This window comes from Salvelinus fontinalis, chromosome 2 (genome assembly GCF_029448725.1).
Source record: "Salvelinus fontinalis isolate EN_2023a chromosome 2, ASM2944872v1, whole genome shotgun sequence".
NCBI classification, from domain to species: Eukaryota; Metazoa; Chordata; class Actinopteri; order Salmoniformes; family Salmonidae; genus Salvelinus; species Salvelinus fontinalis.
In genome coordinates, this window is record NC_074666.1 from 21,653,599 (window position 1) to 21,677,405 (window position 23,807).

General features: G+C 42.4%; 1 protein-coding gene across 1 annotated transcript in view; it reads right to left on the reverse strand.

Moving 5' to 3' along the window:
- LOC129814214 (zinc finger protein GLIS3-like) overlaps positions 1 to 23,807 on the reverse strand; it is a 31,622-nt gene that overhangs the window by 4,013 nt on the left and 3,802 nt on the right. The window contains exons 2-7 of the mRNA XM_055867184.1: positions 19,477 to 19,672; positions 18,136 to 19,315; positions 11,409 to 11,570; positions 6,644 to 6,754; positions 5,521 to 5,662; positions 4,121 to 4,253 (exon numbers count right to left, since the gene is read on the reverse strand). Of these exons, the coding sequence (XP_055723159.1) occupies positions 4,121 to 4,253; positions 5,521 to 5,662; positions 6,644 to 6,754; positions 11,409 to 11,570; positions 18,136 to 19,315; positions 19,477 to 19,649 (1,901 nt within the window). The 5' untranslated portion in view covers positions 19,650 to 19,672. The remainder of the gene's footprint in view (positions 1 to 4,120; positions 4,254 to 5,520; positions 5,663 to 6,643; positions 6,755 to 11,408; positions 11,571 to 18,135; positions 19,316 to 19,476; positions 19,673 to 23,807) is intronic.

A 23,807-nucleotide genomic window follows, 5' to 3' on the forward strand; every position in this document is an offset into this window, starting at 1 on the left:
ACTTGAACTAAGCACAGATAGAAGTTTCTTATTTAGCAGACGGTATTTGAGAGAAATCTTAATGACCTGTTTTTTTTTTGTTGTTGCCCAGACTGGAAAAATATATTTCCCCAAACTAAGCATCAGAAAGTAGGAGATAAGAAAATGCTTCAGAAGGCAAAACAATGAGTTGGTTGAATGCTTTTATTGTGTAGCTGTAAACCTTTTTCATTTTTCTTACTGGCACCAGTGTAATTAAAATAATTGAGGTGTTTACAATGCAATTGATTAAGGGAATAACGATGAACAGGCTGAATGAGTGAATAACGAAATCACATAAAGGCAGTGAAGAAAATGTCAACAGGGATTTTACAATCGATTTAACATCTAGAAAGGTAATAACAGCAATTCTCTTCCCACAGCCTCTGAATGGTATTTTTCAGATTTTATGATTCACTTATTGAATTCCTGAGCCACTCAAGTTGGTGCCTATAGCTTCCACTAATGCAGGCCCTTGAGACCAATGACCAACGCTTTCAATGGCTGATTGTGTACCCAGAATCATGTGGTGAATGCTGCGGCCTACCGCTGCTGCCAGGACAATCAGTGTCAGTGAGAAGCCATGAGCATCTGGCTGCCCAAAATGACAGAAAACCCTCCTTCTCACCGCCTTTGAAGTGCATGGACGAAGTTATGTTTTTTTGTGAGCTGAACAGGCAACAGTGTTGCTGGCCATTCCCAACCTGTAAAACCTCTTATCAACAGCTCTCTTCACAGCTGAGATGCAGCGTGCCACAAAAAGCCTATTGGAGTCTTTCACAATGGGAGAAAATTGTGCTTTATTTTAATCAGATTATTCTAACTATGAGCCTACTGCCATAAATCCATGACAACCGATGTTTAAGTACTTATTTGTTGCAGATGAGAAAAAAATAGAGAAAAGGGGAGAGGCATTTGAATCAGTCATGGCTACAGGGACTGTGCCAATGGGAACTCAAAATGAATAGAAAATAGCCAGTCGCTTGCCCAACAGATGCAACTGGGCCTGCAGGTTCTCTTCACAGAAAGTAGATGTGAACACGTTTAAAAAACCTAACCACATTAACGGGATGGATGAGAAATATAACCATCTATTCACCATTGTCTGACACATTGTCAGAGAGTCAGACATTATGCAACCAGTGATGCCATTAAAACACATATCTGCCCATCAATGTCTTAGACACACTGAGACAGAAAAAAAGTATCTGCCAGGAGCCATCAATTGAGTATGTTGGAGGGACTGTAGATTTCAACAGGACTAGGTAAGGTCTGTCACTGTGTAAAGATATAATTGTCCCCTGCAGAATACCAAGAACGCTGTTAATCGGTAACCCAGTAGGGTAAAGAGCAATGATGTATATACACCCTGGATTGCTGAAGCTATGTATTGGTCAGTGAGGCTTTGAAGCCACCGGTCGGACATATTGGCACTCCCCTTGAGGAGCAGTAGAATTAATAGAATTCTACAGTATTTAAATTAAATGTTTCAAAGACTAAATTATACACTACATGACCAAAAGTATGTGAACACCTGCTCGTCGAACATCTCATTCCAAAATCATGGGCATTAATATGGAGTTCCCCCCCTTTGCTGCTATAACAGCCTCCACTCTTCTGGGAAGACTTTTCACTAGATGTTGGAACATTGCTGCAGGGACTTGCTTCCATTCAGCCACAAGAGCATTAGTGAGGTTGGGTACTGATGTTGGACGATTAGGTCTGAATTGCAGTCGGGCTTTCCAATTTATACCAAAGGTGTTTGATGGGGTTGAAGTCAGGGCTCTGTGCAGGCCAGTCAAGTTCTTCGAACACCGACAAACCATTTCTGTATGGGTCTCACTTTTTGCACGGGGGCATTGTCATGCTAAAACAGGAAAGGGCCTTCCCCAAACTGTTGCCACAAAGTTGGAAGCACAGAATCATCTAGAATGTCATTGTATGCTGTAGCGTTAAGATTTCCCTTCACTGGAACTAAGGGGCCTAGCCCAAACCATGAAAAACCCCCCCAGACCATTTTTCCTCCTCCACCAAAGTTTACAGTTTGCACTATGCATTGGGGTAGGTAGCATTCTCCTGGCATCCGCAAAACCCAGATTCGTCCGTCAGACTGCCAGATGGTGAAGCGTGATTCATCACTGCAGAGAACATGTTTCCACTGCTCCAGAGTCCAATGGCGGCAAGCTAAACACCACTCTAGCCGATGCTTGGCATTGGGCATGGTAGTCTTAGGCTTATGTGCGGCTGCTCGGCCATGGAAAGCCATTTCATGAAGCTCCTGACGAACAGTTCTTTGCTGACATTGCTTTCAGAGGCAGTTTGGAACTCGGTAATGAGTGTTGCAATCGAGGACAGATGATTTTTACGCGCTACACATTTCAGCACTAGGCAGTCCTGCTCTGTGAGCTTATGTGGCCTACCACTTCGCGGCTGAGCTGTTGTTGCTCATAGAGGTTTTCACTTCACAATAACAGCACTTACAGTTGTCCGGGGCAGCTCTAGCAACAGACATTTTGCGAACTGACTTGTTGGAAAGGTGGCATCCTATGATGGTGCCATGTTGAAAGTCACTGAGCTCTTCAGTAAGGCCATTCTACTGCCATTGTTTGTCTATGGAGATTGCATGACTTCGTGCTCAATTTTACACACCTGTCAGCGACGGGTGTGGCTGAAATAGCCGAATCCACTAATTTAAAAGGGTGTCCACATACCTTTGTATATATAGTACATTTATTTAAGTATTTTGTTGTTGTAGTGAGGACAGTTACAAAACTTTCCAAAAAATGATACTTTAAGGAAAATGTTTTAATATATGATTTTTATCTTTATGTTTATCTTACATAATATAATTTAAAAGTATGCATTAAGGTGTCTGTAATAGAATAAACGTGGCAAAAACAAATTTTGACATTAATAAATGCATTTCTATAGCTCCCAAAATGTTTTTTTTACACCGGCGATGGTGCCAAGATAGAGCTGCGAGGGCTTCAAAACAGCGCCCACTGTCAGTCATCTAGTGTATATATTAGAAACTACTTGTTTGATAGTACTGCACTGTTGGAGCCAGAAGCACAAGTATTTCGCTACACACGCAATAACATCAACTAAACATGTGCATGTGACCAATAACATTTGATTTGATTTAATAAATCCTTGGGAGTGAGACTGAAAGACAGTTCTTAAGGCAATGACTTCAGAACATTCATTAGCCAGCACTTGTCATAACTGTGAAACACATGAAATGTAAGTTCTTCAAACTTTACACAAGACCTGGAAAAATGACTGAATTCTCAGTCTTAAGGAAGGAACATTGAATGCAATTATAAACATCCTTGCATGACTCCTACTCCTATATGTTTATTACAGTGGAGGCTGTTGGGGGGAGAACGGGTCATAATAACGGCTGGAATGGAGTAAATGGAATGGTATCAAAAACATGGTTTTCATGTGTTTGATACCATTCCATTCACTCCGTTCCATCCATTAAACTCCATTCCAGTTATTATTATGAGCCGTCCTCCCCTCAGCATCATCCACTGGTTTATTATAAATTGATTATTGCATTTATGTTGAGAATACTTCATTACAGCGATATAAATATGTGACTAAATATGACTATGATGAATGGTTTAAACAGTATTCACTTTTCTAGTTCAAGACTGTCTCTTACACTTTTTTACATTTAAAACAGAATTACAGTATATTAGGCACAAATAGTTTTAATATGAAAATGGTCTCACCATCAATGTCTTAGAAAATTATTTCCACATAACCACAACGGCAACACATACTAAGTGACAGAAGTCAGGGAAGTTTAGCCAGGTCCAGGTTGTGACAGCTGCCTATGAATTGTCATAATCTAACCATAGGAAAAACACCATTGTACGAATAATAATTGTTTATCCTAAATGCAAAAGTTCCCTCCCCATATAAATGTAAAACCGGCAACGACAATAAACAAACTCTAGAATTGCCTCACAGCTGAAAAAACGTATGTGGTGAACTCAAATAGATTAGTTAAATAAAGGTTAAATAAAGGTTAAATAAAAAAATAAATAGACTAGAAGACTAATAATAATCTTTCTGCTGTGTGGCTGTATACCTATAACTGTCCTGCTGGGGGCGCAGCAGAGCCAGGTGTGAGCTGTTTGAGGAGGGTTGGCCCTGTGGAACAGCTGGAGGAAAAGGGATGGATAGAGACACACAGTGGCTAGACTGCCCACTGGTCAGCAGATCTATCAAACACAGACAACAAAGGAGAGATATGAATACACCGAACAATCCTACACACAGCATAAGCCTCTAACTCAGACTCAAACTAAGGAGTATAAGAACATACACTTCATGACCAAAAGTATGTGGACACCTGCTCGTCGAACATCTCATTCCAAAATCATGGGCATTAATATGGAGTTGGTTCCTCCTTTGCCGCTGTAACAGCCTCTACTCTTCTGGGAAGGCTTTCCCCTAGATGTTGGAACATTGCTGCGGGGACTTGCTTCCATTCAGCCACAAGAGCATTAGTGAGGTCGGACACTGACGTTGGGTGATTAGGCCTGGATCGCAGTTGCCGTTCCAATTCATCCAAAAGGTGTTTGATCGGGTTGAGGTCAGGGCTCTATGCAAGCCAGTCAAGTTCTTCCACACTGATCTCAATAAAACATTTCTGTATGGACCTCACTTTGTGCACGGGGGCATTGTCATGCTGAAACAGGAAAGGGCCTTCCCAAAACTATTGAAAAACAGCCCCAGACCATTATTTCTCCTTCACCAAACGTTACAGTTACATCCGCCAAATCCAGGTTTGTCCGCCGGACTGCCAGATGGTGAAGCGTGATTCATCACTCCAGAGAATGTGTTTCTACTGCTCCAGAGTCCAATGGAGGCGAGCTTTACACCACTCCGTTTGACGCTTGGCATTGTGCATGGTGATCTTAGGCTTGTGTGTGGCTGCTTGGCAATGGAAACTCATTTCATGACGCTCCCGACGAACAGTTCTTCTTTGGAACTCGTAGTGAGTGTTGCAACCGAGGACAGACAATTTATACAGGCTACTCGCTTCAGCACTCTATGGTTCTGTTCTGTGAGATTGTGTGGCCTACCACTTTGCAGCTGAGTAGTTGTTGACCTAAACTTTCCACTTCACAAACAGCATTTCCAGTTGACCCGGGGCTGCTCTAGCAGGGCAGAAATTAGACGAACTGACTTGTTGAAAAGGTGGCATCCTATGATGGTGCCACGTTGAACGTCACTGAGCTCTTCAGTAAGGCCATTCTATTGCCAATGTTTGTCTATTGAGATTGCATGGCTGTGTGCTCAATTTTATACAGCTGAGCTGTCAACAACGGGTGTGGCTGAAATAGCCGAATCCACTAATTTGAAGGGGTGTCCACATACTTCTGTATATACAGTGTATGAAACCATGGCTTTCATTCTAGTAAGGCTATATTTGCCAGAACTACTGTACTAAAGGCACTGTCAATGCATGTAAAAAATGCGTACCTGTGTAGAGATCTAGGGAAGGTATTGGTGATTGGCCCAGCTTGCTGTTAATCATGTCCAGAGGAGAGAGGCTGGGTAGCAGGGGTTGGATGGTTAGACAGTCCGTTAATGTCTCTTGGCTCATGTCAATTGATGACCTCAGCTTTAGACCAATCACATGGAAACAGATGTACAGAGATCAGCATAAATGCAAGCAGAGAATAAAGTAACTTGCTAATGAAAGAAGCTGTGAATGTGGGAGCGCGCATTTGTAAACTTTACTTTTTTGTTGTACAGTATCTATGGTTACATAACCTTAACTCGAATATAGAGTTAATGAGCATGTCACACCCTGTCCTTAGTATTCTTTGTTTTCATTATTATTTTTAGGTAGGTCAGGGTGTGACATGGGGAATGTTTGTGTTTTGTCGTTTTGGGTGGTTATATGGTAAAGGGGGTGTTGGGTGTAGTGTATGAGTTTGTGTTGAGTGAATGTTTCTAGGTATGTCTATGGTTGAGTGAATGTGTCTAGGTATGTCTATGGTTGCCTGAGTGGTTCTCAATCAGAGACAGATGTCTTTCATTTGTCTCTGATTGGGAGCCATATTTAAGGCAGCCATGGGCATCATGCATTTGTGGTTAATTGTCTATGTGTAGTGTTTGTGTCAGCACTATTTGTCTGTTTAGCTTCACGGTCGTCAGTTTTGTTATTTTGTTTAGTTCGTTTATAGTTGTTCATTTCTTGTTTGTTTCTCTCTTCTTAAAATAAAGAAGATGTATTTTGCACACGCTGCGCCTTGGTCCAATCTCTCACAGCAAGACGATCGTGACAGAGCATGATTTTTATCAACAGGAACTTTAATAGTCTGAATATTACAACGCAGCAAAGAAAATCAACTAACTAGTGAAGATGTATACAATATTATGTGTCGGCATAGTGTACTGTACGAGTGGATGTGTTTGTGATACAACAGAAGTGTCCCCATTACGTACAGTAAGTGGGGAAACTAAGAGGCAGTGAGAGAGAGAGTGAGAGTGTCTAAAGAGACATTGAGACTGCAGTCACACTTTGACAGCAAAGCGTGATGAAGCTGATTATCAGGTATAACTGTTAAGAGCAGAGTCCAGGCAGCTCCATACTGACCTTTTTCCTAAACTGCCTCTCTTTGGATGAATGGGATTTGATGTGCTTGCGCAGGGAGCTGGGGTCAGTGTAGCGCTTTACACAACCAGGGATCTGACACGCGTACGGCTTCTGCACAAACACACAGACACAAAATGTAAATTATGTCACAAAACCAACAACTTTCGGCTTTCGATGTGTGTTTTCAAATCAAATCAAATGTTATTTGTCACATGCGCCGAATACAACAGGTGTAGACCTTACAGTGAAATGCTGATTTATAAGCCCTTAAACACCAATGCAGTTTTAAGAAAAATAAGTGTTAAGTAAAAAATAGATAAGTAAAATATATAAAATAACAAATAATTAAATGCAGCAGTAAAATAACAGTAGCAAGGCTATATAAAGGGGGTACCGGTACAGAGTCAATGTGCGGTGGCACTGGTTAGTCAAGGTAATTGAGGTAATATGTATACTACCGTTCAAAAGTTTTGGGTCACTTGGAAATGTCCTTGTTTTTGAAAGAAAAGCATAGTTTTTGTCCATTAAAATAACATCAAATTGATCAGAATTACAGTGTAGACATTTTTAATGTTGTAAATGACTATTGTAGCTGGAAACAGCTGAATTCTTTATGGAATATCTACATAGGTGTACAGAGGCCCATTATCAGCAACCATCACTCCTGTGTTCCAATGGCACTTTGTGTTAGCTAATCCAAGTTTATCAATTTAAAAGGCTAATTGATCATTAGAAAACCCTTTTGCAATTATGTTAGCACAGCTGAAAACTGTTGTTCTGATTAAAGAAGCAATAAAACTGGCCTTCTACAGACTAGTTGAGTATCTGGAGCATCAGCAACTTCCTTCACAGAACAGTGCATTCTGGCTCTAACCAGAATAGAAAGAGGAATGGGAGGCCCCGGTGCACAACTGAGCTGTAGTACACAGCTAGTACGAAATATTCAGTTTCTTGGCAATCTTTCGCATGGAATAGCCTTAATTTCTTAGAACAAGAATAGACTGACGAGTTTCAGAAGAAAGTTCTGTTGCTGGAAATTTTGAGCCTGTAATCAAACCCACAAATGCTGATGCTCCAGATACTCAACTAGTCTAAAGTTTTATTGCTTCTTTAGTTAGCACAACAGTTTCAGCTGTGCTAACATAATTGCAAAAGGGTTTTCTAATGATCAATTAGTCTTTTAAAATTATAAACTTGGATTAGCACAGCACCCCCACAACATGATGCTGCCAACATCGTGCTTCACGGTTGGGATGGTGTTCTTTGGCTTGCAAGCCTCCCCCTTTTTCCTCCAAACAGTTCTATTTTTGTTTCATCAGACCAGAGGGCATTTTTCCAAAAAGTACGATCTTTGTCCCCATATGCAAACCGTAGTATGGCTTTTTTAGGGCGGTTTTGGAGCAGTGGTTTCTTCCTTGCTGGACGGCCTTTCAGGTTATGTCGATATAGGACTCGTTTAACTGTGGATATAGATACTTTTGTACCTGTTTCCTCCAGCATCTTCACAAGGTCCTTTGCTGTTGTTCTGGGATTGATTTGCACTTTTCGCACCAGAGGAAGTTCATCTCTAGGAGACAGAACGCGTCTCCTTCCTGAGCGGTATGACGGCTGCATGGTCGCATGGTGTTTATACTTGTGTACTATTGTTTGTACAGATGAACGTGGTACCTTCAGGCATTTGGAAATTGCTCTCAAGGATGAGCCAGACTTGTGGAGGTCTACAATATTTTTTCAGAGGTCTGGCTGATTTCTTTTGATTTTCCCATGATGCCAAGCAAAGAGGCACTGAGTTTGAAGGTAGGCCTTGCAATACATCCACAGGTACACTTCCAATTGACTCAAATCCATTAGCCTGTCAGAAGCTTTTAAAGCCATGACATAATTTTCTGGAAATTTCCAAGCTGTTTAAAGGCACAGTCAACTTAGTGTTTGTAAACTTCTGAACCACTGGAATTGTGATACAGTGAATTATAAGTGAAATAATCTGTCTGTAAACAATTGTTGGAAAAAGTACTTGTGTCATGCACAAAGTAGATGTCCTAACCGACTTTCCAAAACGATAGTTTGTTAACAAGAAATTTGTGGAGTGGTTGAAAAACGAGTTTTAATGACTCCAACCAAAGTGTATGTAAACTTCAACTGTATATAGTTTTATTTAACAAGGCAAGTCAGTTAAGAACAAATTCTTATTTACAATGACGGCCTATCCCAGCCAACCTTGGTTCAATTATGTGCAGTCCTATGGGACTCCCAATCACAGCCAGATGTGACTCAGCCTGGATTCGAACCAGGGACTGTAAAGACTCCTCTTGCACTGAGCTGCAGTGCCTTAGACCGCTGCACCACTCAGGAGCCTTGCAGTTGGAGGCCGAACAGTTGCCATACCAGCCAGTGATACAACCAGTCAGGATGCTCTTGATTGTGCAGCTGTAGAACTTTTTAAAGTTCTGAGTACCCATGACAAGTCTTTTCAGTCCCCTGAGGGGAAATAGGTGTTTGTCGTGCCCTCTTCATGACTGTCTTGGTGTGTTTAGACCATGATAGTTTGTTGGTGATGTGGACACCAAGGAACTTGAAGCTCTCAACCTGCTCCACTACAGCCACGTCAATGAGAATCGGGGTGCTCGTTCTTCCTTTTCCTGTAGTCCACAATCATCTCCTTTGTTTTGATCACGTTGAGGGAGTGGTTGTTATCCTGGCACCACACGGCCAGGTCTCTGACCTCCTCCCTATAGGCTGTCTCATCGTTGTTGGTGATCAGGTCTACCACTGTTGTGTCATCGGCAAACTTAATGATGGTGTTGGAGTCGTGCCTGGCCATGTAGTCATGAGTGAACAGGGAGTACAGGAGGGGACTGAGCACACACCCCTGGGGGCCCCCGTGTTGAGGATCAGAGTGGCGGATGTGTTGTTACCTACCCTTACCACCTGGGAGCAGCCCGTTAGAAATTCCAGGATCCAGTTGCAGAGGGAGGCATTTAGACCCAGGGTCCTTAGCTTAGTGATGAGCTTTGAGGGCACTATGGTGTTAAACCCTGAGCTGTAGTCAATGAATAGAATTCTCACATAGTTGTCCCTTTTGTCAAGGTGGGAAAGAGCAGTGTGGAGTGCAATAGAGATTGCATCATCTGTGGATCTGTTGGGGCGGTATGCAAATTGGAGTGGGTCTAGGGTTTCTGGGATAATGGTGTTGATGTGAGCCATGACCAGCCTTTCAAAGCACTTCATGGCTACAGATGTGAGTGCTACAGGTCGGTAGTCATTTAGGCAGTTTACCTTAGTGCTCTTGGGCACACGGACTATGGTGGTCTGCTTGAAACATGTTGGTATTACAGACTCAGTCAGGGACAGGTCGAAAATGTCAGTGAAGACACTTGCCAGTTGGTCCGTGCATGCTTCGAGTACACGTCCTGGTAATCCGTCTGGGAATGTTGACCTGTTTAAAGGTCTTACTCACATCGGCTACGGAGAGCGAAATCACACAATGTTTGATGGTTTGTCTGAGGGCATAGCGGTATTTCTTATAAGCTTCCGGGTTAGAGTCCCGATCCCTGAAAGCGGCAGCTCTACCCTTTAGCTCAGTGCGGAAGTTGCCTGTAATCCGTGGCTTCTGGTTGGGGTATGTACGTACGGTCACTGTGAGGACGACATCATCGATGCACTTATTAATGAACACTGGAACATATTCCAGTCTGTGCTAGCAAAACAGTCCTGTAGCTTAGCATCTGCGTCTTCTGACCACTTCTTTATTGACCGAGTCACTGGTGCTTCCTGCTTCAGTTTTATTTGTAAGCAGGAGGATAGAATTATGGTCGGATGTGCCAAATGTAGGGCGAGGGAGAGCTTTGTACGCGTCTCTGTGTGTGGAGTAAAGGTGGTCTGGAGTTTTTTCCCCTTCTGTTTGCACATTTAACATGCTGGTAGAAATGAGGTAAAATGGATTTAAGTCTGGATGAGCGTTTTCCTGTTTGCTTATGGCCGTATATAGCTCATTGAGTGCGGTCTTAGTGCCAGCATCGGTTTGTGGTGGTAAACAGACAGCTACGAAGAATATAGATGAAAACTCTCTTGGTAAATAGTGTGGTCTATAGCTTATCATGAGATCTACCTCAGGTGAGCAAAACCTTGAGGCTTCCTTACTATTAGATTTTGTGCACCAGCTGTTGTTTACAAATATACACAGACCGCCACCACTTGTCTTACCGGAGGCGGCTGTTCTATCTTGCCGATGCAGCGTAAACCCTCCAGCTGTATGTTATTCATGCCGTCGTTCAGCCACAACTCTGTGAAACATAAGATATTACAGTTTTTAATGTCCCGTTGGTTGGATATACGTGGTCGTAGTTCATCTATTTTGTTATCCAATGATTGTACGTTGGCTGATAGGACTGGTGGTAAAGGCAGATTACCCTCTCGCCGTCGGATCCTTACAAGGCAACCCGACCTACGTCCCCGATATCTCTGTCTCTTTCTCCTGCGAATGACGGGGATGAAGGCCTTGTCGGGGGTCTGAAGTATGTCCTTCACGTCCGACTCATTAAAGAAAAACTCTTCTTCCAGTACGAGGTGAGTAATCGCTGTCCTGATATCTAGAAGCTCTTTTCGGTCATAAGAGATGGTGGTAGAAACATTATGTCCAAAGTAAATTGCGAAAAAACACACACAATAACATAATTGGTTAGGAGACCGTAAAACGGCAGCCATCTCCTCCGGCGCCATTGTCACACCATATGTGTGTCTGTCTGAGTTATGCCACTCAACTCACCGTGTCCAGGTGTGTGCGCTGATGCTTGGCTCTGTCGCTGGAGTTGCTGAAGGCTTTGTGGCAGCCGGGGTGCTGGCATATATAAGGCTTCTCTCCAGTGTGGCTGCGCAGGTGGATCTTCATGTTCTCCAGCCGAGAGAAAGCCTTCTGACAGCCCTCAAACTGCAACCACACACATAGGGCACAGGGATAGAAGTGATAGTGTACAATTAGTATACCTATCATGAACCTATACTGTACATCTTGGGCCACAAATCAATGGTCCAGGCTATCTGGGATACTTGGGACGTCCCAACTCTGACAATACCCCATTGAAACGTACATTTAAAATGGTTAGGGTTAGGTTATGGTTAGGGTAGGGGTTAAGGTTAGGGTACGGACAACCCAAGGATTCCAGATAGCACTAACCACAAAACAATATCCGGGAAAAAATAACACTGACAAACACTATATAAGAGGTGAGGTTGTCAATGTAACCAGCAGGGTTCAGTATCTGTGTGTAAACAGACCTCAATGTCTGTAAAAACGATCTTGTCTCTAGGGTCTCGTAGGAGCTAAATGACAGAGTAACTCATTGTAGAAAAATGCTACCACTAACTGGTAGAAGGGCTAAGGTAGAAGAGAGGTTTGTTCCTTGCCAAAATAACTTGCTCCCTGCCCAGGTCTACTGCACTCGCTGTCACAAGCTATGAGATTCAGGAGTAGTGGATGGAGGTTAATTAAAGTCAGCAGAACTGAACAGCTCTCCTTTGTGCAGTACTACCCACCTCATTGCAATGACTTCACCCTCAAAACATCACAGTTTCTTACTGTAAGCCAAGCCTAGCACTTTGCTCTCTGCGGTCATGGTGTTTGGAATGTTCTTACTTCAGCATCAGAGTAAAGTCATGGGACCGTGACCCATTTTATTATTGTTCCTCCAGGACTGGATTCCTTGCATAGCTATACCTCTCCCTCAGTCTAAACTGACTAAATACAGTTCCTTTTATATTTGACTCATCGCATTCGTATGGGACATATTTCCCATTCCTTTAATTAATGTAATAACATAGCACTAACTTCAAACTCTATTTATCTTCTGAACTCTATCTGAATCAACATTGCTGGTATCTTCTTGCAGGACAGTATCTTGATGAAATTCACATATCTAATGTACAGTACAGGCAAAACACATACCTAACTCCAGAGACACAACACTCGCAAATGTTCTCTCTCGAAGTTGGAAAACAGCAGGCACGAACATACACCCTGCAGAGCAAAACCACAACCACCAGCAGAGTACTGTCATTATGCCAAAACTCAATTCCAGTAAAGCCATTATGACTCCTTCTGATGGGAACCATATGTTCTTAATGTCAAAGGAATGGAGTAAAGGATATATTTTATAAGCCTTAAGTAACTCAAGAGGAATCGAGGGATGCGGATATGCCTGAGAATTCTATTAGTGCTCAACCGTCTATTAGGGATAGAAAATTGATTCTGCATGACTGTATCATAGTAAATGTGTGAATTTGGGGGTATTTTCAACAGCATTTTAATGCTTACAGATGGAGTCTCCCATGCAACGATGACGATCTCTCTCCTTGTGGGTGTTTACCATGCCCTGCATGTCTGGGGACATGACCTAACAGCCATTGTGTATTACTGAAAGTGGAGAAAGCCACCAGTCTTAGTCTTACACAAGTCTTCTTCACACACAGCAGGATATTCTGTCCAAATGTTGTCTAATACAGTGGCATCCTAGGAAAGTACCCCATGACCAGACACTCAAAACAACAGTGTAGAAAAAGGGATCAGCATGGGACCATTCAGACCGGCTAGCATAAGAAAAACACAGGCCACGGAGAATGAGCAGGATAAATAGTCATTCAACCTGGGGATGGGAAAAGAACTAAGAACTAGCATCACACAAATATATTGCCAGGAGCCCAGCGGTGCCCCCCCCCCCCCCCCCCCACACACACACTCTAATAAAGCTAATAGTCCCCTTTTAGCTGCTTTGAGAGACAGAGGGTCTGAATAGATAGCAACATGGCTCCTTAGTGGACCTAAATGCCACAGCCAGCCTCCTGACAGGTCCTGGCAGCCTCCCATGCCCCGGGGAACAATGACCCGCCCACATCGTGCCAGCAGAGTCAGTCTAGTGCCTACAGTTGTGCCTTAGCCTCTCTCCACTCTCTGACATCTCCAATCTCTCTTCTCCACTCTCTTGACATATCACCTCTCACATCTCCACCCTCTCACATCTCCACTCTCTCTTACATCTCCACTCTCTTGACATATCACCTCTCACATCTCCACTCTCTCTTCTCTCTCACATCTCCACTCTCTCACATCTCTACTCTCACATCTCCACTCTCTCACATCTCCATTCTCTCACATCTCAACTCTCTCTCTTCTCCTCACTTACTTCTTCTCGCTGTTCTCTATCACATCTCACATCTTCACATGGCGTTTTTCTTACTCTTTTCTACAGCTCAACTCCCATTCCTATCCACTTCAGACTGTCATGTCTCACTTCACTCTCACATATCCTCTCCTCATTCTCAGTCAAATGATCCTCTTGTCTGCTATCATCTTCTTTAAATGTAAAAGGTTAATGCATGATATTTTTAGGTCTTAAAAGTAACTGTCCAGTGAAAATCTCACTTTTAAAAGTTAATAATCTGTTAACTCATACCCAAATAATGTTGACCCATCCTAAGTATTTGTGGCCAAAGCATGAATTAGGGAAAACACTCAAAACACCCAACCTCAAATGTGTATCTCAAACAGACCGTTTAAAAAATCCTTTCTATTTCCACATAGAACACAATGTCATGATGGCTCATTGGCTGAGATGGCCTATCAGTGGTCTACCCATGTAAATATTTTTACTGAATGGTCTACACCCACACCATTCAAACACAGAAAATCTTATTTTTTTTTACACTCAATTGCAATTTTTGGGAAGAAAAACTATTTCACACATATTGTAATTAATTTGAGGTCATATTTCATAGAACTTCGGAAACACTTCACAGTTACTTTAAAACAAGAGCTAAAAACAGTTACAGAAACTTGAGAAGAAGCTGGGTTGTTAAAATACTTTGAAGTCTGAATCGTTTTTTTGGTGCCAAGTTATTTCCCTCCTTGCGGTTGTAGAGATGCCGCTAAAAATCTTGGCAAACCAGAAATCTCACCAGGCCTGCATTCTGTGGTGGTGTGGGCAGGACTAGAATTTCAAGCTGTCCATTGTAAGGAACTAAGTGAATTAACACAGAACTACTGGAGTTTCAGTCTGAATGTCTTCTTTCAACTTAACAACTGATATGCTTAACTGCACACTGTGATTACACAAGTGAACCTATTACTCATTTGAACCTGGTGCAGAATAGAACACCCAACACTAAGAAAATGTACAATCAGATTTTTTACAGTATGAAAGGGAAATGGCATATGAATGAAGGCTTTAACTCCAGGGTAAGTCAAAATATACAGCAGTCAACATATCGAGAGCTTGGAATGATAACCCACTGGGAACACACTAGTTGAATCAATATTGTTTCCACATAATTTCGATGAAATTACATTAAACCAACGTGGAATAGACGTTGAATTGATATCTGTGCCCAGTTGGAAGGGTTCATCTGCATTTTTGCCAAAACTGAGTTATTGACACAGACTTGTTCCTTACAATGTTCTCTACCTATATAATATTCTAAATACCCCAATTCATGTTGTTAAGTTAAAAATAATACAAGAATTGGGGTAGATTTATAGGACTACTGTTCAACCTCTACTGTACACTTTTCTCACTTTCCAATATTTCAGGGACTGAACAATTGAATATGGAAACTTTCAGGATAAATCAAATCACTGTATTTTTGATTCACCAATATTATATTTGGTGCGTAAAGGCTCTCTAAACCTGTTTTTTAATCATTTATGAATACATTTCTAAACTTAAATAATATACCAGATCAAAGTTGGTTTAAATCTACCAAATGGTACTGAAAAGATGAATATCTGTATTTTTAGATGGCTATCTTTCAGTGAGTCTGTTGCGAAAATTCTAATCAAAGGTAAACCAAATTTAAAGGGGTGGCTTTAGATAAATATACTGAAAACCCTATTGAACGAAAACTCCACAAGAAAATCTATTGGCCAGCAAGTGGGAGGGTTTTCAGCGGTTGAACTACCATACCTGCAAAGCCCGTTATGCACCTACATAAGGTAAGTCTGAATACCAACTACAGAGAAGTGCGTAAGAAAGACCTGCTTATTCATTCCTGATTCAGAGACTCCTCCAACTTGGATTTCAGGAAAACCAGGGAATTTATTGAAAGTTCCCGGAATTTTGCAACCCTATTCCTGTCCATCATTCCCCACAATAAGCCAGAGTGTAAATCTTGAACAATTGGCTGGCATGGCATATAAGACCTGGTTCTCTCTCTCTGTGAGAGGCTCTGTTGTCTAAGTCTGGATCCTGTCAGGATCCTGACTTTGATTGCTTAGACTGTTTTTGTTCAGTAAGTCTGGGTTTTCTGATTGTTTCTGTCAATAATGGACTGACCATGTTCTACTTCTTTTCAGTAGGACTTTTTTTATCTTATGCTGCTGAGTCATACCTGGGATGATGGGATGGTGTACAATGGATACAGATGTATGATCTTAATTTGAGCCAGTTTGCTACAGTAGGACAATAATCCTGAAGCAACAGGAAATGTGAATTATTATGTGGATTATAGTTAATGGACATTTTTGTATGGGTTGATACATTTTTCGTAAGCTTTTTTAAACCTCAAATACATTGAAAGTTCACCAGCAACAGGGTGATAAATGTAAGATTCTACCCGTAATAACACACGGTTATAGAAACAGTATTCCACTTTTCATGTAGTCTAATTTTGGCTTGCCTAACCACTGATCAAGCAACATTATGGACTAAATGTTCAAATCCTGTTGCTGCAGGATTCTTTTTTTGCGACAATACGGGTCAAATGAAGATCCTACATCTGTACGTACAAAATGGCACTCTATTCACTAAATAGGGAATAAGGCGCCATTTCTGACACACCCAATGTCTATTCTGTTTTTGGGTAGGGGGTCAGATTACACGGTACACAGACCCAACCGACTACAGCTGCAGCCTCCATAGCAACGGGACTGGTTAGCACTAATATATGAGTGTTTGGAGCGAAAGGTCGACCACAGGTATGCATCCAGTTAATAATTGACTAACCAAGAAGCGGCGAAACAAGGAATGAGAATTATTGGTCTATTCCTTATCTGAACCTCAAGTATGTTCCCAGTGGGATTGAGAGTGTGGGGTATCTCTACAATCGTCCAGACTGTGATCTTGAGTATGAGTGTGATGTTCTCTCCTTGGAAACCTAGTTAACTCTACTCATCCAGCTCGATGATCCTAAAACAGAGCCCAAGCTCATTACTGCAACTAATGTGCATAGATGTTTTGCCGCTATGGCTCCTGAAGTATACCTTTAACTGCATTCAAACACAGTAGAACTAGGACGATTAACTGAAAATTAACGACACCGACGAAACCAATCACTTATCGCAGGCATTTTGCTGATATCGTTCAATGCAATAAGTAGCCTGTACTAGAGAAATGTAAATATGTTTGAAATAAGTTTGCTAATATGGGTGATTGTACTAGGAGAATTGATGGCAACAACCATAAAACTAGTCGTAGTAGTTTAAAGGATAATACATATTAATGTTGTAAATGTATTGTTATATCATTATCGCATCAAGTCAGGTAATTTAGGGCAAAATATGGATTTTAGTCCATATCACCCACCTCTAATATACAGTGCAGTACAACTCATCTGTCAACAGACAGAAAACAAACATCAAAAGAGACTAGTGAGACTAGTGAAGAGAACCAAAACGTGGCCTTCTTTAGCAGCACATCTAAGAGAACCACCAGCAGCAGCACTAGGCCTGGGAGCACCTATCTCGGGGGATCCAGCCAATCCTCTCATCAGAACCAGGTCCAAGGATACATGGCTTTCAGATTAACTCCATTCAACTGTCTCTCTGCTTGGCCATATAACCAGACCGATCAGAACCGGGCCAGGGGGCATCACCTTCACAGAACCCCAGCCAAGTCTGTACCTGACTTGGCACTAATAAGTCTTATTGGCTACTGACAGGCTTGGTAGAGCAAGAGAGGGAGAGAGAGAGAGGGGGGGGGGGGGGGTGGTAGACGGGGAGGGAGAGAGAGAGCAGGAGGCTTACTGACTGGTGCCCTGCCAGATCTTAAGCACTGCACTGTCTTTGTGCTGATTTAATAACTACATAATTGAGTTAACTCTCATGTCAATTTTCACAGAGCAGGCTAATTAGCCCATGGCAACAGATAAAAGGAGAAAGACCATATTTCTGACCCCAACCTTTAGCCTTCAAACATACATCAGAGCACACAAAGGCATTAAAGAGGTACAACATGCGTACTTCAAGATGTCTATTTCCCTGGCTGGTTGACTCACAGTAGACAGGAGAGACAGTCGGGAAGGGAACTGCTGCACTCACTAACCTCCTGTAACACACTTATGGAAAAAAGGATGTTAACCATTGTGCATAAGGGGGATGGTATGTAAAGCTGAGGTAAAATTGGGTTCAGGTAAAGCCAATGGATTCTGAAGTGGATGACTAAACAGATACACACTTGCATGTTAAAGACAGTTTTGAGGTCTTCACCAGAGATTGATTTGCTATGTACCGTGCACTTGTTGGGTTTCTCTCCAGAGTGGACTCTCATGTGGATGAGGAGTTTGTAGCGGGCATTGAACGGCTTGAACCTGCGTGGACACACCGCCCAGAAGCAGGTGAAGTCTTCGCCCTTCCGCTGGTCCACATGGCGCTTCTCTATGTGCCTAACCAGCTCCTTCTTTTGGTCATACACAGCACTGCAGTCCACCCAGCGGCAGCAGTGCCCCCCACTGTAGTCCTCCAGCTCCCCCTCCTCTTCCTCCTGCATGGGGAAGAGGGACAGGGGATGGGGCACGAGGCTGGTCCCATGCCCAGGGGGAGCTGGGGGGGGCTGAGAGACAGGGCCCTGGGACTGGGCCTGACCCTGGATGTGGCTAGGGGGTCTTTGGAGTTGGCGGTGCTGGTAGTGAGAGTGGTAAGGAGGTGGGGGGCCCTGCGGTGGACTATCTGATCTGATGATGGTGGCCAACTCTAGCTGAAAGTGTAGAGATGGCACCAGGTCATTAGTGTTACTGGCAGCCCTCTGTGGTGTCCCTCCCTCCTCTGGGAGACACTGCTGCTCCACCACCATATTAGCCATCTGGCTCTCCAGCGCCCCGCCCTGCTCCAGCCTCTGCATGCGGCCACACTCCAATCCAGGTTTGGGGTCACTCAGTGGGGTCAGAGCGAGCGTGGAGCCTGGTAGGCTGAGGAGGCCTGAAGTCTGAGGATAGGGGATACAGCTCCCTCTCACCCCCAGGAAGTGGCCATAGACCTCAGGCTGGAGGGGTGAAAGGGTGTGGTGGGAGGTCGGAGAGCTCCGGGAGCCATTGATGTAAGCCACCAGCGAGGTGGGCGAGGTACGGATGATGGAGTTGAAGTCAAGGCCATGGCTGTCTGACAGAGGTGAGATGGAGAGGGCCTTCTTTTTGGAGTGGGCTGAGTACTGCCGGGGGCTGTTGGCATCTCCCCCAAACAGGTAGGAGGGCAGGGAGGCAGAGTTGGAGATGCTGGTGCCCCCAGACATGGCAGTGCCAGGGGGCAGGCTGAGCAGCTCACCCCCCTTGCTGGCCTGGGTGGAACCCTGTTGTGGGCAGAGTGGAGGAAGGACCGGGTAGCCATAGGGCCACTCCTGTCTGCCACTCAGAACTGACTGGGTCTCTGCTAGGCTCAGGGTGGTGGATGCCAGGGACTCTCTGGAGAGCAAGGACCTGAAGAAAGGATAGAAGTACAAGGGAAATCTCACAAATGAGTAACACAACTGTTTAATATAGTACTGTATGTTGACTTTGTTTAGAGTACAGAAATCAGTGTAATGACAAGAGTTTGGCGGTATACTCCCTCACCTAGAGTGGTGCAGAGGTTGACTCACCTGGCATCTGTGTAAGGTACCACCAGGCCTTGTGGGGGTTGGTGGTGTGGTACCAGAGGCCCAGAGGTGTAGGCCTGACTCGTGACAGGAGACACTGAACACAGGCTCTGGACCACCATGGGACTACAGGTGACCCAGAGGTTAGCACCAGCCTGCTGGCCCAACACTTGCATACTTGGTCCTGAGACAAAGTAACCTGGTAGAGACAAGTTCACCATTAGAGGGTTGAGGGTTCACCACCAAGGTCATATTATACAGGGACATAGGAAATTAGACCATATACTTTACAAATCATAACAGTGAAAAAAAAGATGACATTTTATTGGTCGGAAAAACGCTTTCAGTGTAAACTTTAACGACTAAAACCAGATGTAAAGTATTTTTTATAATCTTTGAGAATTAACAATCACCAAAATAAACGCTAGACAGTCAGCGGGAATTGAAATTTTAAAAAACAATGAATTTAGCAGTATTGATTTTGTTATTATGTTTGAGGAAACGAACACAGAATTATTATCCACGGCAAAATGCATAGAATTGCAAAATTTTCTCGAAGCTCCATGGCAAAATTTGTAGAATTGCAGGAAATTAGCTTCAAAACTTTTTATTTTTTTATTTATCTCAGCTATATGTTGAAATGTATAGAATTGCAGGAAGTTTCCTCTAAAATTCAGCCGTGCCTGCCACGCCCATTGCCACGCTGTCAATGGTGGGTGTAGCTGGTGCATGGAAGTCAGACGCAGGAGAGCAGAGATGAATGGACAAAGCACTTTACTTAGGCAATCATAATACAGAACGCAACGCGTCACAACACAAAATGCCCAAGGAAACAAGATGAGGCAGCAAAAGTACAAAACCCAAGTACAAAGTACCGGCTGCCACAAAGCACGGGTAATAAAACAAAACCTGGCGCAAACCAGCCGGAAGCGTGCCAACCTTGACAATAAACAATACCCCACACAGACAGGAGGGAACAGAGGGTTAAATACAGATGTAATTAGTAGGAGATGTAAACAAGGTGTGCAGGAAGACAAGACAAAACAAATGGAAAATGAAAGGTGGATCGGCGATGGCTAGAAGACCGGCGACGTCGACCGGCGAACGCCGCCCGAACAAGGAGAGGATCCGGAAGTCATGAAACACGCCTCCTACAACGCTCACCACCTAAGCCCCCTTTTAATCCAGAAAAAACTCTGTATTACAAAAATCATATTGAATCAGAAGCCTATATCTGAGCACTCCAGCCTCAACATTGCAGTGTTGTTGCTTGTGCTAAAGTCTTTCAATCAACATTGTTTAACACAGCTTGAAACAAGATTAAAAATAACCACTTTTGTAAGTTAATTAATGATAGAATGAAGCTTTTCTAAGTAAATTATAGACAAGACAATATAATATATTGTCTATATAATAGAAAGAAGGTTGTGGAGAACTCTCACTGTGTGTATTTGTAGTGAGCGCTTCAACTACTGCAGTCTTCTACAATGTGGTTGTGGCATTGTCATTTGCATCCAACCATTGTCATCATACTGTATCTTAGGTCTCTCTTTATGTGGTGTTATGTTGTCTCTCTTGTCATGATGTGTGTTTTGTCCTATATTTATAATTAAAAAATATATTTTTAATTCCAGCCCCTGTGTAACGTTCGTCGTTAGGAGAAAGAGAGGAGGACCATAATGCAGCGTGATGATTATCCATTTTAATGAACACGAATAATCTAACAAAAACAACAAAACACGAGAATGAAACGAAACAGTCCTGAACGGTGAAAAATACAAAAACACAGGAACAGGAACAATCCCCCACAACCCACAATACAAAACAGGCTACCTAAATATGGCTCCCAATCAGAGACAATGAAAAACACCTGCCTCTGATTGAGAACCATATCAGGCCAAACACATAGAAACAGACAAACTAGACATACAACATAGAATGCCCACTCCTATCACACCCTGACCAAACAAAACATAGAAACATACAACGCAAACTATGGCCAGGGCGTGACACCCTGTCCCCACAGGAGGCCTTTTGCCTTTTCGTAGGTCGTCATTGTAAATAAGAATTTGTTCTTAACTTCTTGCAACTATAGGGGGTGCTGTTTCAAATTAGCATAATTGTCTCTACAGATTAAACTGCCTAGTACTCAATTCTTGCTCGTACAATATGCATATTATTGTTATTATTGGATAGAAAACACTCTCTAGTTTCTATAGCCGTTTGAATTATGTCTCTGCGTGAAACAGAACTCATTCTACAGCACTTTTCCTCCCAGTGTGTGAGATTTAGACATCTTGGCCTCTGGTTCCAGATCAGTTTTAAAAGTCTCTGTTAATCCTATGAGATACAAACACTGCCCACGCCTTCCTCTAGATGTCAGTAAGTGGTGACAATTTGAATGGAGTCGATTGCGCAATCATTGGCTCTATAAATGACAAAATACCGGAAGTAGCCTTCCTTTGAACACTGCGCTCAACGCAAGAAGGATATCTGACTGGCCTTTTTCCAAGCATTGGTTTAGCCAGTAATATAGCGTCGGTCATCTTTTTACTTGTTATAGGTGTTAGAAATATCATAATGTAGTTAATTTAAACCGTTTTATAGCAATTTATATCCGTTTAGTGCGATTTTGAGGCATTGCTTTCTAATAGACTTTGAAGCTCCGGGCACGTTTCGGGGTCCCGGTCGTACGTTAGTGGGCATTTCGACGGACAAGTGGACATCTTTCGACCAAAAGAAGATTCATTGTCCAAGATTCTGATGGGAGAACAGCTCATAGTAAGAACAATTTATGATGATAAATCGTGTTTCTGTCGATAAATGTTAAACGTTTATGCCGCCATCTTGTTTGCTATAGCTTCACTTGGCGCAACCTGTATTGAAAAGTAAGGATAATTTAAAAAATGTAATTCCGCGATTGTATTAAGAATTAAATTGTCTATCAATCGCTGTCCACCCTGTATTTTTTAGTAAAGTTTATGAGTATTTATGTATAAGACTAGATCACTGTCTAATATGGTGCAGGACATTTTCTGACCAGCTGAGCTACTTTTGTCATTGTCTAACCATGATTTTGGTGGCTAAATATGCACATTTTCGAACAAACTCTCTATGTATGTTGTAATATGATGTTACAGGAGTGTCATCTGAAGAATTCTGAGAAGGTTAGTGAAAAAATGTATATATTTTGGCGATGATTACGTTATCGCTCTCTTTGGCTAGAATCAATGCTCTGGTAATGTTTGCACATGTGGTATGCTAATATAACGATTTATTGTGTTATCGCTGTAAGACACTTAGAAAATCTGAAATATTGTCTGTATTCACAGGATCTGTGTCTTTCGATTAGTGTATGCTGTGTATTTTTACGAAATGTTTGATGATTAGTAATTAGGTAATACACGTTGCTCTATGTATTTATTCTAGTCTATCTGTGACGGTGGGTGCAATTGTAAACTATGATTTCTACCTGAAATATGCACATTTTTCTAACAAAACCTATCCTATACCATAAATATGTTATCAGACTGTCATCTGATGAGGTTTTTTCTTGGTTAGTGGCTATCAATATCTTAGTTTAGCATAATTGGTGATAGCTACTGGTGTTGAGAGAAAATGGTGGACAAAGAAAAATGGTGATTTTTGCTAACGTGTTTAGCTAATAGATTTACATATTGTATCTTCCCTGTAAAACATTTTAAAAATCTGAAATGGTGGCTTTATTCACAGGATCTGCATCTTTCATTAGGTGTCTTGGACTTGTGATTTAATGATATTTAGATGCTACTTTTTAATTGTGAGCGATGCTAAGCAGTGTGTGGGGGGGGGGGGGGGGGGGCTCCCGGACCCGGGGTAGAGGCTCGTGAAAGGTTAACTGACTTGCCTAGTTAAATAAAGGTTCAATAAAATAGATAAAATGTATCTGACATACATTTCTATTTTTTACTGGCAGTATCTGACTTTGATTGAGATGCAATGAATCCATGGTTCAGGGTCTGTTCATCTCCATCAGAGTTCACTTCACCATATTAACACAGCAACCTGTGTTTGCACACCAGGGACCCGTGAGACAGACATCTTCAACAGAAATCAAACACAAACCTAATGGTTTTTGTCGTGTTCAGTAGACCCTTACGGAAAAACCATATGAATTTCACGTGATCACATGGAAATTGTTCCAGAAACATGTTTTCCTGTGATCACATGTGCTCTTATGTGAAGTTAATGTGATCAAGATTTGAACATGTAATGCAACGTGATAACATGAAACTACACAATAAAATGTGAACACACGTGAATTATTCCAAAAACACATGTTTAATCATGTGGTT